Genomic DNA, 14,602 nt, shown 5'->3' on the forward strand with positions numbered 1-14,602 from the left:
AAGATGGTCAAACCAATGCATAATTACTATAAATCAAATATCACCAAACTCTTCAAACATTTATTTCACACAGGTACTGACACGCCAGATACTACAAAACCCTATTTATAGTGAAAGAACTATCAAATATTTAATCTTATAGCTTATAAAACTCACTACTAAAACAAAAACATGATTATGCACCCTCACATTTCTTTCACAGGCAAAGCTAACAAAAGGGTGTTTGAACTGGGTCAGATTACAGTATAAAATTTAGGGCAGAGCCCAGGCACTGGAATTAGTGGGATGGGATAACTAAATTTATTATCACTTTTCACTAAAGCATAAGAACCAAAGTACTTCAGCAACACATCCTACAAAGAAAAATGAGACTAAGCAAGTTACTGTTTAACCTTAGGTGCTTACCGTGCCACGGCGCAGTGCCAGCTGTACATCCTCAAGATTTGCAACAGGGATCCAACATTCAGCAATTAGCCCATTTTGGATAACATCCAAGTTGAACATATTTAGAGTGTAATATATGCTCTTAATTTTCCACACTTTCATCATCCAAGCACGAATGTTGCGAGCTGCCGACACTAATACACGATGACGGTGATCCTGGGTTTGGCTCAACACCTAAAATACAAATAGAATGCTTTCAAAAATGCCTTTCTATAATCCAAAAGACAAGAATAACGCAAACAATTATTAGATCTAAGAATCCCAAAATGCACATGAAAATACTATGAACAGATGACTACAAATCACTCCTAAGGGAAAATTTCATTTGCTTACAGTATTGAGATCGTCCAAACGAGTTTTCACACCCATAGCCATTTCTCGCCTGTCAGCTGGTGCCTCAGGGCATGGGTACATAGTAGCACGAAATCCTTCACAGATCTTCTTAACACGCATCTTTAATTGATCTCCTTGGAAAAAGATGATGAACACAGACTTATATACTTGCTCACCCTGCAACAAACATAAAAGTATATGAGGATTAATCTTTTTTTTTTTTTTACCTGATAAACATGTAAAAATGTTTCAGACCACATATAAAACCTCAGATTTTTTTAAAAAGCTAATCAAATCTTGGTTACAAAAGACACTAAGTTGAACAACTGCACGAAAAAAAAATTTCATATAAAAAAGCAAATATACAGTATATTTCTTCTTTGACTTGAACCCAAGATTAAAATAAATGTTTAATAGCTAATATCTCCTAGTAATAAATATTATAACCATTAAAATTAATCAGTACTTCAACTATACATAACAGGTGTATCAAAGTGCTTCCAACTCCCATCAGTAGATAACAAAACTACACCTACACTACCATCAAGAATGGAATATTGTATTTAATTATTAGCTTCTTCTGATCAGTAAAAATAATGAACAACATCCCAGTAAGAAAAATTTTAAACTTACCGTTACTGGATCTTCGAGAGGATCTTCGATTATGGCCTGCCGCAAAAACACATTACCTCGGCACGCCCTCCACAACATACGCTCAAATGCTGGGATTCTTTCTCGCAAAATCACACCAGCAACGAAACTGAAACATCATATCAATGTGCACAATTAAGCAACAGCAATATATATTTATTTATAATTATATATCTATTCTGTAATTAATTTTCTGAAAAATCTGAGAAAGAAATGTTTTAAGCTTTCTAGTAATTGTGTACAAGAAGCTGGAACTATAACATATTTAAAAAGTAAACCAGTTCTCAAAAAATGAAACAATACATTCATAACTTTTATATTTTGCAAAAACCAATTGTTAAAACAATCAACAGAGAAAAATAATAAATAAAAGACTTAAGATTAAAGTAATGGATGTAATTCTCAATGTAAAACACTTACAATATTCAAATCAACAATGGAAAAGTGTATCATATTCTTATAGGAACTGAGGACAAATATTTCACTCTAAGAACAGGATAAACAGCTGAAATCTTTGAGCAACAAGAGTATTACACTAAATACAGAGGCTATCTTACCTATATGCAGTAAATGGTTCAGAGGCAAGGCTCAACTATAGAATATTGTACACTTGTTAATAACTGTACAGGACTTTAAAATAATTTACAAGTGAGTTGGGTTAATCACATTTCAATTAACCAACATTACATTTTACATTAGTTAATCAATTATCCATAAAACAGAAGACTAAAATTATACAAAATTTCTAAACTGCAACGATCATTTGGATCTTCAATACTGTATGTTGAGTATTTTTCTCATTGCAGTACAAATAATTAAACTAAGAAAAACTACTATTAACAAATGCTTGTTACCACCAGATTCTTGTAGAGGGGTAAAAATATCTAAATTAATTACACTTAATCTGAGTTTGTTCTATCTGCCTCCTGATAAGAGATTTTGGCAAAATTTATCAAAAATTAACTCAAATTTGTTATACTGTACATGGCAACTGAAGTTTCAACAATTATGCAAAAATCAGTGTAATGTGGTGCATATATGTTCTGTTATGAATGTGATTTAGTTGGTTAAGTGTTTATTCTTAGTAATGGTTAAGTACAGAGAAAAAAGTCTCACATTATTAGGAGAGCGGAAAGAGAGAGGAGTGAAGCGTTGCTGTTCTCGAATCTATTGTACAGTACTTTAACGTTGCGCCTTGAAGTTTCAATTTTTTTCAAAGTTTCACCTGCATAATCTATGCTGTGAGATTTATATTGGATACATCTTTTAGTTAATACAGTATAGGAATTGGAGAACAACAGACAAACTGAAATAATGTCCGGCAGTGTGTATGGCATCCATCAATCTACAAGATTACCAAATATGGTTTACTTCCCCTTACTACTCTCAGACCTTGATTGTGCAGATGTATTGAATTTTGGAAATACAGTACATATTACTTTTACACTAGACAATTTCTTTACTAAGGAACTTATCTCAACCATTGTAAACAATGGAGACTTATGTCCTAATGCTTCATGGTCCACTATATATTTCTGGAATCCAGTTCAAACTGCTGAACTACAATGATAATTCTCTAAATAAAGGCAGTACATACATACATACATATACCATGGCACCTCCCCCAATTTTGGGGGGTAGCCGACATCAACAAAGAAACAAAAACAAAAAGGGGACCTCTACTCTCTACGTTCCTCCCAGCCTAACAAGGGACTCAACCGAGTTCAGCTGGTACTGCTAGGGTGTCACAGCCCACCCTCCCACATTATCCACCACAGATGAAGCTTCATAATGCTGAATCCCCTACTGCTGCTACCTCCGCGGTCATCTAAGGCATCGGAGGCAGCAGCAGGGCCTACCGGAACTGCGTCACAATCGCTCGCCATTCATTCCTATTTCTAGCACGCTCTCTTGCCTCGCTCACATCTATCCTCCTATCACCCAGAGCTTCCTTCACTCCATCCATCCACCCAAACCTTGGCCTTCCTCTAGTACTTCTCCCATCAACTCTTGCATTCATCACCTTCTTTAGCAGACATCCATTTTCCATTCTCTCAACATGGCCAAACCACCTCAACACATTCATATCCACTCTAGCTGCTAACTCATTTCTGACACCCGTTCTCACTCTCACCACTTCGTTCCTAACCCTATCTACTCGAGATACACCAGCCATACTCCTTAGACACTTCATCTCAAACACATTCAATTTCTGTCTCTCCATCACTTTCATTCCCCACAACTCCGATCCATACATCACAGTTGGTACAATCACTTTCTCATATAGAACTCTCTTTACATTCATGCCCAACCCTCTATTTTTTACTACTCCCTTAACTGCCCCCAACACTTTGCAACCTTCATTCACTCTCTGACGTACATCTGCTTCCACTCCACCATTTGCGCAACAACAGACCCCAAGTACTTAAACTGATCCACCTCCTCAAGTAACTCTCCATTCAACATGACATTCAACCTTGCACCACCTTCCCTTCTCGTACATCTCATAACCTTACTCTTACCCACATTAACTCTCAACTTCCTTCTCTCACACTCTCTTCCAAATTCTGTCACTAATCGTCCAAGCTTCTCTTCTGTGTCTGCAACTAGTACAGTATCATCCGCAACCAACAACTGATTTACCTCCCATTCGTGGTCATTCTCGTCTACCAGTTTTAATCCTCGTCCAAGCACTCGAGCATTCACCTCTCTCACCACTCCATCAAAATACAAGTTAAACAACCACGGCGACATCACACATCCGTCTCAGCCCCACTCTCACCGGAAACCAATCACTCACTTCATTTCCTATCCTAACACATGCTTTACTACCTTTGTAGAAACTTTTCACTGCTTGCAACAACCTTCCACCAACTCCATATAACCTCATCACATTCCACATTGCTTCCCTATCAACTCTATCATACGCTTTCTCCAGATCCATAAACGCAACATACACCTCCTTACCTTTTGCTAAATATTTCTCTCATATCTGCCTAACTGTAAAAATCTGATTCATACAACCCCTACCTCTTCTAAAGGCAGTACATACACAAAATCAGATTCAATCAGGGTTTAGCTGCTTACACGAGTATCCTGTGTATAAGCCAAATTTCCCATAAACAAGCCAAACTAATGGTAAGTAACTAGTAGATTAACATCTGTTTATGGATTCTTCCATGAGGTAACCCAAGGATCAATAGCTCAATAATAAAGGTAAAATTTTGTACTGTTTCAGTTTAGAGTAAAAGTTATTGTTACTCAGTTTGGTAAAGGTAAAGTATATTCTCTTACACAGTAAAGTAGTTTGCAACTAGCCTATTCTGCCAATTTCTACTTAAACAGGCTTTGCCAAAAGGAATTTATGTTCCAAGGCATATGTAGTGTACTTCCATTTTCAGAGTTAAAGATCATTTGGTTTGAAAAGAGGAAGCCGAGTCTGTTGTTCTCTTGAATTAAAATCTATACTAACTTGATATCTAAATGGCTTCTTCTAAAGAAACTCTGTGTATCAGTGTTTATCCCCACAAAAAACCATGAAAAATTTTCCTATTTTCTTTCCTTCAAAACATACAAGGCCTCAGTAATGAAACAATCTAACAGCAAATGGTAAGCAGCATGCTGTCAGTTTTCCCTTCCTCAGTTTCTGATTTTCAGTAGTTTTAGGAGGAATACCCCTTCAAGATTTCACACATGTTTATTGCATTTCAAGTTAGCTTACCTACTCGATTGGTTAGCATTTCTGCACAGGGATAGCTATTCTAAATAACTGTTGTGAGAAGTAAATACATCACAGTTTCTCTCTGGAAAATATGTTTCAAGATAATCCTTATGAAACTGGAGAGTACAGTATACACTGCATAGTGGTAAACCTTCTATGCTGTAAACACAACAACGGCAGTTCAATTCTCACAACGGCCGAGGTATGGGGAATTAAAGAGAATATTGACAGGCTTATCGCTTCTAGTGATAAAATACCAATTGAAGGACAAACCCTGGTTAATTGATGGATGTAGATGCACTTATTTGGAGAAACAGAAGGCTTATCATCTTTGGAAAGGTAACAGATCAGATTTGACCTAGAATAACTATAGTGTACTGCACTCCGTTAATAGCTGTTGCACAGAGTTTATACTATAACTGAAAAGGAATACAATTTGACCAAAAAAGAAAGAAACCTTTTCTGATACAACCCAAGAACCTTATTGGTGGGCTACCTTTAAATCTGCACTCTTTGGTGTAGACTTAACAGGTCCTCTTCCTCATTTACTTGAAACTAGATGACTCTGTCACCCACTGTCCAATGGAAATGGCAACCCTTTTGGCAGATTTATTTGACAGTGAGCAGAGTGAGAAACCCAATCTTCTACATTCCTGTTTTCTTGAGGCTAAACTAACTACAGTAATTTAGATTATCAGTCTAGTGAAATTAAAACTCTTACTGGACCTTAATGCTTATAGAGGAGTAGACCCTAATGGTATCATGGAGGATAGTACAAAAGTACTGTTAAGATATGATTTGAAAAAAAATCAGAGACAAACCAAAATCTTCACAGGCTTGTCCTTGGCCAGATCCTCATCAAAGGCATTACACAACACTATAGTAAGGTAAACCTTATTACGGAATACCAGCAGATGAGTAAATTTGTTCCCTGAATGGAAACAAAGTTTATACAATGTTACTAAGAGGACTACTTCCCGTTTTTTGCAGTTATAAAATATTGTAATCAATGATGATCTTAGTCATTTAAAAAGGGTATTTAAAATCACTGTAACAATCGATAGTAACTAGACATAGAAAATAGCGTGAATAAGCTATCAAATCTATACCAATGAGATCAAGATAATGATATGTTGAGATCTAATTTGAGCTCATTATGATTTCACATATAAAAATACTTTATCTTGTTATCCTAAAAAACATTCTGGCATTCTGGACATCAACTCCACAAGTTTCTTGATCATAATTAGACATCAAAGTACTTCTGCCACAAATTTTGACATTAACGTCACACCGTATCAAAAGTTATTGTATCATTTTTGCCAGGGCCCATGTTCCATTCTAAAGTTACACCTTATCAGAAGTTAATCTATCATTTTTTCCAGGGCCCATGTTCCTGCTCTATACACATACACACAAACAAGCACAAAGTACTATCTTTCTTCTGAATGTTAACCAGGAAGAAAACAAAAATTATATCTAATTCCTGAGATTTAATTGTTTGCTTGTTGCAGCAAACAGCAGGCTGTTATATAGATTACCAAATGATCAACAATTTTACATGTTCAATGAACAGGCACTGGGTGAGTAAGCCTTCACCAATAGGTTTAAGCAGTACTTGCCAACTTATTTATACTTAATGCTGCCCATCTTCTAAGCATCTAAAAGAAGTAACTTCACATGTGTTGTCTCCCAATAAGATTCACCTGATTAGGCAATAAGATTAGAAAGTTAGAATGGTAACCATCCAATCAGTAAGTCTGTATCCAAGAATCACAATTTCCATCAGATCAACAGACCCAAAGAAAGAGAATTATGATAATTTTGTAGGAACTCTCACTAGCATTTTCTAGTAATGAATGATTATTAAACTAAAAGGAAATTATTCTCATTTAAAGCTATCAAAGTGTACTCCCATTTACTAGCTCTAAAAAGTACTGTATAATGGTTTCAAGTACAAACTATATAACAAGAAACTGTAAGAATAAATTTTATTTTAAAACTAAAATAAATTATTTCTATACTCCCCTGAAGTTTATATGGATTTCTTCTCAAAGCTAGCTAAATGTCGACATCTATCCAAAAGTAGTTGTGATTATATGGTGGTGAATGACAATAAGAGGACTTTGGCATCCCAAATAATGATATCCACATCAGTCTTGAAGTCGAAACATGTCTAACACCTCTTGGCATCACTAGTCAGTAGGCATGTGTGTGTGTGTGTGTGTGTGTGTGTGGGGGGGGGGGGGGTTGCGGTTGAACCTCTGTTGAGTATAGAATTAATTCATTCTATTATCAAAATTCTGTTATTTCTATGAATCTCACCTGAAGTTCATATGGGTGACTCCCCCACTCTGATGGAGATAGGATAGTGAAGGAAAGAGCAAGTTAATCTAAAAGTATTGCATAAATACATACTTCACTTAGTTGAGACTCGCCTCTAATAAGCATAAGCTTAAAGTAACACAAAGTTAGCAAGTCCCATGCAATACCTCACAAATTCACTGAGCTATTTTTGCCTGTTGGAGCCGTTGGGCTTATTGCATCTTGTTTTTACAACTAGGGTTGTAGGTTAGCTAATAATAATAATAATTTGCTTATCACTACCCAAATCATTTATAACAGAGGAAAAGCATATAGATCCAGACTGAACTTGCCCTGTAACATGGATTTCACCTTCCATACTAGGGTACAGGTGTCCGGAATTATACAGCAAAACACCATCATCTTGTTGTGGTGGTCACAAACATGTCCACATTTGTTCTCCCTCATCAACTCCAAATCTCTTGACACACTCCAGGATGTAAAGACCATTTGCACTGCAGTATTTGTTGTTGCTGCTTAACTGATCTAAGGGTATGTTCAATTTCCCTGGAAAAGAAGTGGGGTAGAAGAAGTATCCCGTTAAGATCCATTCAAGATGAGTAATTCTGCTATACAGAACAAGGACTGATCTGGTGCCCCACTGCTTCCATATGTGAGCCAGTACTGACAAATTGTCTGGAAAAACCCTATGCATTTACCCATCACCAGAGACTCCTGAATCTGAAGAGCCTTCAATATGGCATAAAGCTTTAAGATATTTATGTGTAGGGCTGATTCCTTTTCCAACCTCCTTCCTGATAGGTGAAGATAATCCAAGGACAAGCCCCAGCCAACCTAGATGTAACCGAGAAAAGACATACGTACAGGACCTTCACTGCAAACACACCTTGAGGTAAGCAACTAGGATGGTTGGCCCCCACATTACCAGTTCTAGATGGTTCTGAATCATCAGAATGCAAATAGTGTCCAGATCAGAGGTCCTTTCCTATTGGCAATTGCAATATAAGTGTAAATTCCTCATTTTCAACCAACTCGTCAAAACAAACAAACGCCTAGTGACAAGACACAGTCCCTAGGAACCTAATCGACATACTAAATCATAGTGCTTTCATATGTTTGGACTTCAACATGTTACATTAGTTACCCCTATCAAGTGCGCCTCACACACGTTTTCTGTAATGTTTGTTATTAAGTGTGCGTCACGCACGTTTTCTTTAATGTTTGTTTTGGTAAGCGTCACTGTGTGTCTGGCAGAAGTTAGCCTGGCGGCTTTGTATCTTTTCTCAGAATAAAACGTATTTTACAGTGACTCTAAGTGTCTGTATGATACCCAATTGATACCACGGATCAACACAACAAACTCAGGAAGAACTGAATCCCCTTTTTTGATGGAAAAGCTTAAAAACAAATTATCATCATCATCTCTAAACATAGAATCCTTTGAGTCAGTATAAGAAGGGACTTTCTCTCATTAACTAGGACTGCCAACCTCCTCAATAACCTGAGCAACCATACTTGTTGGACTCAAATATTTTCTAGGAATGTGCTCAAAATTAGCCAATTGTCTTGGTATAACAAACTCTAATGCTCTATTTCGAGTTTGGAGCAATCACTATCATGAATACCTAAGAAGCAGTCCTGAATCCAAATCATGGCACTTGAATTGAAATATCTTTGAGCCGTCCATAAACCGAGAGAGACTCCTCAAGTCTGAATGAATAGGAGCATGAAAATAAGTATCTGTGAAATCTGTCAAAAACATCTAAGTGCCTTTTCTTGCTATTTACATAAAAAATCTTAGGAGAACTCTGTACCTGTTTAGAACAAAGACATCTAGAACAGGCCTTCAACACCCTTAGGAACAAAATAACCTATTGTAAAAACCTGGGGGTGATCTAAGACATACTCTATCACTTTCTTCCCCAAATGTCTCGGACGAAGCTAAAGGTACGAGTTCCTTTGACAGAGGAGGGTTGGAAGACAGGAATTTGATATCCCTCTCTTTGCACAGAGAGAACTATGGTTTGGGGGAGAAGGCTCTCCCAAAACTGATGAAAGTTTGAAAACCTTAACCCACTTCCACTATTAATCGGAAGCTATATAAACCATTAAACTTTAAAACAGCATTTAGAATCGGATTCTAAATGAAATACAGTATGCAAGTGACCGGAATTGTCCAAGTCCTGTCATTACCATATGCTGACATATAAACAATACTGTACTTCAATAGAGGGGCAGGGTTATTACTATAAAGTGAAAGAAAATGGGAAATTTTAGGTTTTTAGGATAGATGTCAACATTTAGCAAGCTTTGAGAAGGAAGCCATATGAACTTCAAGGTGAGATGAATAAAAATAATTTAGCATAGCACACACAAATCCTTTTACTTGGTTAAATTCATGGCTAAGTAGCTAAATGCCTGAAACACTTAAGATTATAAATATAAATTGTTCTAATACAATGAAAATTCCTAAAAAAATAATCTTTTAAACATATATAAAGCAAGTTCATAAATCTTTTAAAAGAATCAAGTTAAACAAAAACAGTAATTAACCAAAGTTTGAGCTTTGACTTCAGTGGCTCAGAAAATTGCCAATTATCTGTCAAAGGGATAGGTTTTTATTATTGTAACTACATACTGTAACATTGTTTAAAATGTCCTTTGAGTCGGTGATAATTAAAATTCGAACTATAATGACAGCTAGAAGAAACATAAAAACTGTTATCTACTGTACGCCACATAAGGCTCATTGTAGGTAATAACCCACCTGTGTCATGTAAAAATGCAACAGTATTGTTTAAAAGATGAAATATAAAATTAAAGGCAGCAGGGGGAAGAGCAAAAAGATCCTTATACAGCTATGGAAAAAATGAAGCATACTGTATCAAATTATTACTGCTTATTAATGTAAGCCTAAATAGAATGTTTTCAAACCAAGTGTTTAAAATTAATATGGATTAATATAACTAATGTTCTAATATTTGAAGTTCTTCCATAAAGTAAGTTAAAACAAACAATTATTTCACAAAATACATACCCGAGTTGAATGGGTCCCCTGGAGTCTTCAGGAAGCAGGTTCTGAGTGAGACTTGTTTGACCGCCCGCCTCCAGACTACCCTCACGCTGAACGACCAATGACAAGTCGTTTTTGTCCATTTAAAAGATCCAGACAAGGTTCCGACAAGGGTAGATTTGTAATTGAAGATTATGGGGCAAGGGGAAAAACACTTTAAAAATAAACCATGTTATAATGATTTTTAATTTCTGCAAGAAATCTGAAAATTAACTTTCAATGTCCATGAACGTTTTAGCTGAAACCTTCACAGACTATAGGGTGCAAACTTGTCCTGCTCTTTCCTACATAATATTTTTGTCCTCAATTCCTTCACCACTACTGCCACAAAAATGACCTAAGTGCTTGACAATGTTCCACCATCCTCTATTCCAGACAACAAAGGAGATAGGTGAGAAATGAAGACCAAAATCAAACATAGGCTTTCTTACTTGCTTGATTTCAATCAATTACACAAACCATATTAAAGATAAGGGTGAGAAGAAAAAAAAGGAGTGCAGATACAACATTGGAAACATGCAAGCTTTCAATTTCAATGTAGTTGGTAAAATAAAAACACCTGGCATTAAAAATTACATTCCAATACATGGACGAGGTGCAAATGCATCTAGAGGTAATACTAAATGAGTGCATGTAAAGTTTCTAACATTTGTCTAGGACTACTAAGGAAGTTAATAAAACTGATGAATAGTCAATATTTTAACTGGATACAGCAAACATAGCCCCTTACACAGCAAGTGGAACCCTAGTTCCAACACCAACTCAAATACAGGTAGCTTTGCATAAGAATATTTCATTACGGTATTTGCAAAGACAAAAGTTGTATGCCAAGACATTATTTTTAGTAGTTCTTCAATACTGTTCTCACAAGCACTTTTCTTTTTAAAGTGTACAGGAATGCTCATTGCATTTATAGCAAACTTGCCTACATCAGAGCCCATTAATAAGCAAAGCAAGAGTACTTTAATGTAGTAGAATTTAAGTGACTAGAGAACTACCCAACTCCACTACAACTATAATAACCATGGCCAAATCTGTCTAATAAAGGAATAATATTAAAGGCGTGAAATCAAAACTAAAGTGCTTACAATTTGACACTGGCACTTTTCAAAAATAATTGGTAGAGGGGGTCTAAATCTAACATGGGATTTAACTTCACACTTCCAGATTAGTTTCATATATAGAGCAAGAAAATATATAACATAAAAAATTCCGTACAAAAGAAGTAATTTGGAAAAGCCCACTCATTTTAAAGAAAAAATCTACCCTTGTCGTCCCACTATTCAAAAATTTACAGGAATGTAGTGTGTACTCAATGTAAAGTAGTAGAGTATACTTAGGTAGTATAACTTCCAATATTATTATATCACTAATTTTTCAACTATACCAGTTGAAAAATTCCAATAACTTGTACTTACCTTTACAGGAAGACCTCGAGAGACTAATGAACTGTGACAAACTTTATCATATGGTAATGACTGGCTCAAAAGCAAACATTCATGTTTCAATGTTGTGCAAAACAAAACAAAATGTAGTAACTTTAAAGGAAAATAAAATGTTCTACATTAAACAGCTTTATACCTAAACTTTTCAAGTTCAACATAAACAAGGAGAAAATATGCCAAATAGCAACATCCTTGATTATTTTTTTTTATCAGGAACTGATCAACTCAACATGAAAAGTCATTAACCATATGATAAACCAAAATGGAGCATAACAATTATACTCCTATAAACCAAACAGTCTACAGAGATAAAAATAAAAAGACTTATGGAAAACAAAAACAAAAAAAGTTTTCAAAGGAAATACACCAACTGAAAAAATGAAGCTTCAGTGCACTAGTTACCCAATGTGTTTGAGGTGGTGAAGCGTTGTATCGGTCAGAAGATTTACTCGCTCATCATCATCAAAATAGACATCTTGGTCGTAAGGAAGGTTTGGGGGATACATGGCCTGTGGTAATGGTGGGTTGGGGGCATCAGTGGCCAAAGGAATAAAGTAAACCACTCTCTTATATTTCATAAAAATTCTTTGGTATCAAGACCAAATTAAAAATATGGAAAACAGGATTTAGGTAGTAAAATTAGTCAAAATCTAATTCCATGTACATTTCAGATTGACTAAAGTGCAATTAAATAATCTGTACAAATACAAAATAGGGCGGGCTATTGAGTCAATACAAATAAGAAAATAAAAAACTACATTATATAGAGTATATGAATAACACCCATTAAAAAATTGACAAGCAAATTTTTCATCTACCCAAACAATTATGACATGAAAACATCACATCAAAATTTCTATCATTTACCATTCTTAATTATGATGTATAGTAACCTATATGTGCTATAAAGCAGCAGAAAAATAGCATTTTCAAGTGCAAAGCATATCATAGTACTGTAATTCAACCTACCTCATTATCTTACCTGTGAACATCTTTGCTTCTGAATTATAGAATACTAATTTCTTATAGAAAATTACCCATACCTTCAAACTCTTTTTCCCTTTCATAAGATTCAACAAAATATACCTTTGATTAAACCACAGATCAAAAGTTAAGAAAAAAATCTAATATTAACCTATACAGTGTAAGCTGGAAGCAATCTAATTTTTTAAAGGAAAATCCATTAAAAGAGAAAATTATAGAAGAATTTACATATTTTATACAAGCTGACAGGTATGATCAAACTAGCAGAGATTGCATAAAAGGTTGAGTTTTGGTTAAAAAAGGGACAAGCATCTGTCTAGCTCCGATACTTTGAAATATTAGTATCTACGGGAGTGCGAATGCCACTCAAAATAACTTCTTCAGCATGCAAATGAAATTCTAAGTAGCAAGTTCCAAGACAAATTCACACAGATATAATCAAGAACCCTAAAAGATCTAACATCTTCCACATGTAGCCTATCTCTTAACATTTATGAATTGTCTATACTTGTGTTCATAACACAAAATTTCTCATACAACCCATGAAGCATATAGTTGCCTGCATTTGTGGTCTCAAATATTCCCCAAGTTCAGAAGTCTTCTACTTATCAAACAGTAGTAGTAGTGTAATTTCACTGTATAAGCCCCACCTTCACCCTTAAGTATCTATAAATCACTTGCCTTCCTTTCAAATAAACGGTAAATGAAGCAGCAAGATTTCAGGGGCTGTGAGGGAGGGATTCCCTACTAGTTGATGCTGTCCTATGAAAATAGGTCTTATAAAAGAAAAAAATTATAGTTTTTCAATCAAAGGATGTGAGGGAGGGATGATGATGTAAGAAAATAAGTTTCCTCACAGACATCATCATCAATCAAATACATGCCAGGAATACTATGTATTTAGATGGGACTATGACTGATAGGAAATGAAGTGAGTGATTGGTTTCCAGTGAGAGTGGGGCTGAGACAGGGATGAGTGATGTAGCCGTGGTTGTTTAACTTGTATGTTGATGGAGTGGTGAGAGAAGTGAATGCTCGAGTGCTTGGACGAGGATTAAAACTGGTAGACAAGAATGACCATGAATGGGAGGTAAATCAGTTGTTGTTTGCGGATGATACTGTACTGGTTGCAGACACAGAAGAGAAGCTTGGCCGATTAGTGACAGAATTTGGAAGTGTGTGTGAGAGAAGGAAGTTGGAAGTTGAGAGTTAATGTAGGTAAGAGTAAGGTTATGAGATGTACGAGAAGGGAAGGTGATGCAAGGTTGAATGTCATGTTGAATGGAGAGTTACTTGAGGAGGTGGATCAGTTTAAGTACTTGGGGTCTGTTGTTGCAGCAAATGGTGGAGTGGAAGCAGATGTACGTCAGAGAGTGAATGAAGGTTGCAAAGTGTTGAGGGCAGTTAAGGGAGTAGTAAAAAATAGAGGGTTGGGCATGAATGTTAAGAGAGTTCTATATGAGAAAGTGATTGTACCAACTGTGATGTATGGATCGGAGTTGTGGGGAATGAAAGTGATGGAGACAGAAATTGAATGTGTTTGAGATGAAGTGTCTAAGGAGTATGGCTGGTGTATCTAGAGTAGAAAGGGTTAGGAACGAAGTGGTGAGAGTGAGAACGGGTGTA

General features: G+C 35.8%; 1 protein-coding gene across 2 annotated transcripts in view; it reads right to left on the reverse strand.

Moving 5' to 3' along the window:
* Positions 1-14,602, reverse strand: part of Vha100-1 (V-type ATPase subunit a family protein Vha100-1) — a 61,633-nt gene that overhangs the window by 14,053 nt on the left and 32,978 nt on the right. Inside the window, exons 5-8 of one of the 2 annotated variants that reach the window (XM_068381982.1) lie at positions 10,512-10,597; positions 1,411-1,537; positions 778-954; positions 406-618 (exon numbers count right to left, since the gene is read on the reverse strand). In XM_068381982.1, the coding sequence (XP_068238083.1) occupies positions 406-618; positions 778-954; positions 1,411-1,537; positions 10,512-10,597 (603 nt within the window). Of the gene's footprint in view, positions 1-405; positions 619-777; positions 955-1,410; positions 1,538-10,511; positions 10,598-12,394; positions 12,502-14,602 lie in introns of both variants that reach the window. The other variant, XM_068381981.1, reaches the window with a different exon arrangement.

Source organism: Palaemon carinicauda, chromosome 10, assembly GCF_036898095.1.
Source record: "Palaemon carinicauda isolate YSFRI2023 chromosome 10, ASM3689809v2, whole genome shotgun sequence".
Classification (NCBI taxonomy): domain Eukaryota; kingdom Metazoa; phylum Arthropoda; class Malacostraca; order Decapoda; family Palaemonidae; genus Palaemon; species Palaemon carinicauda.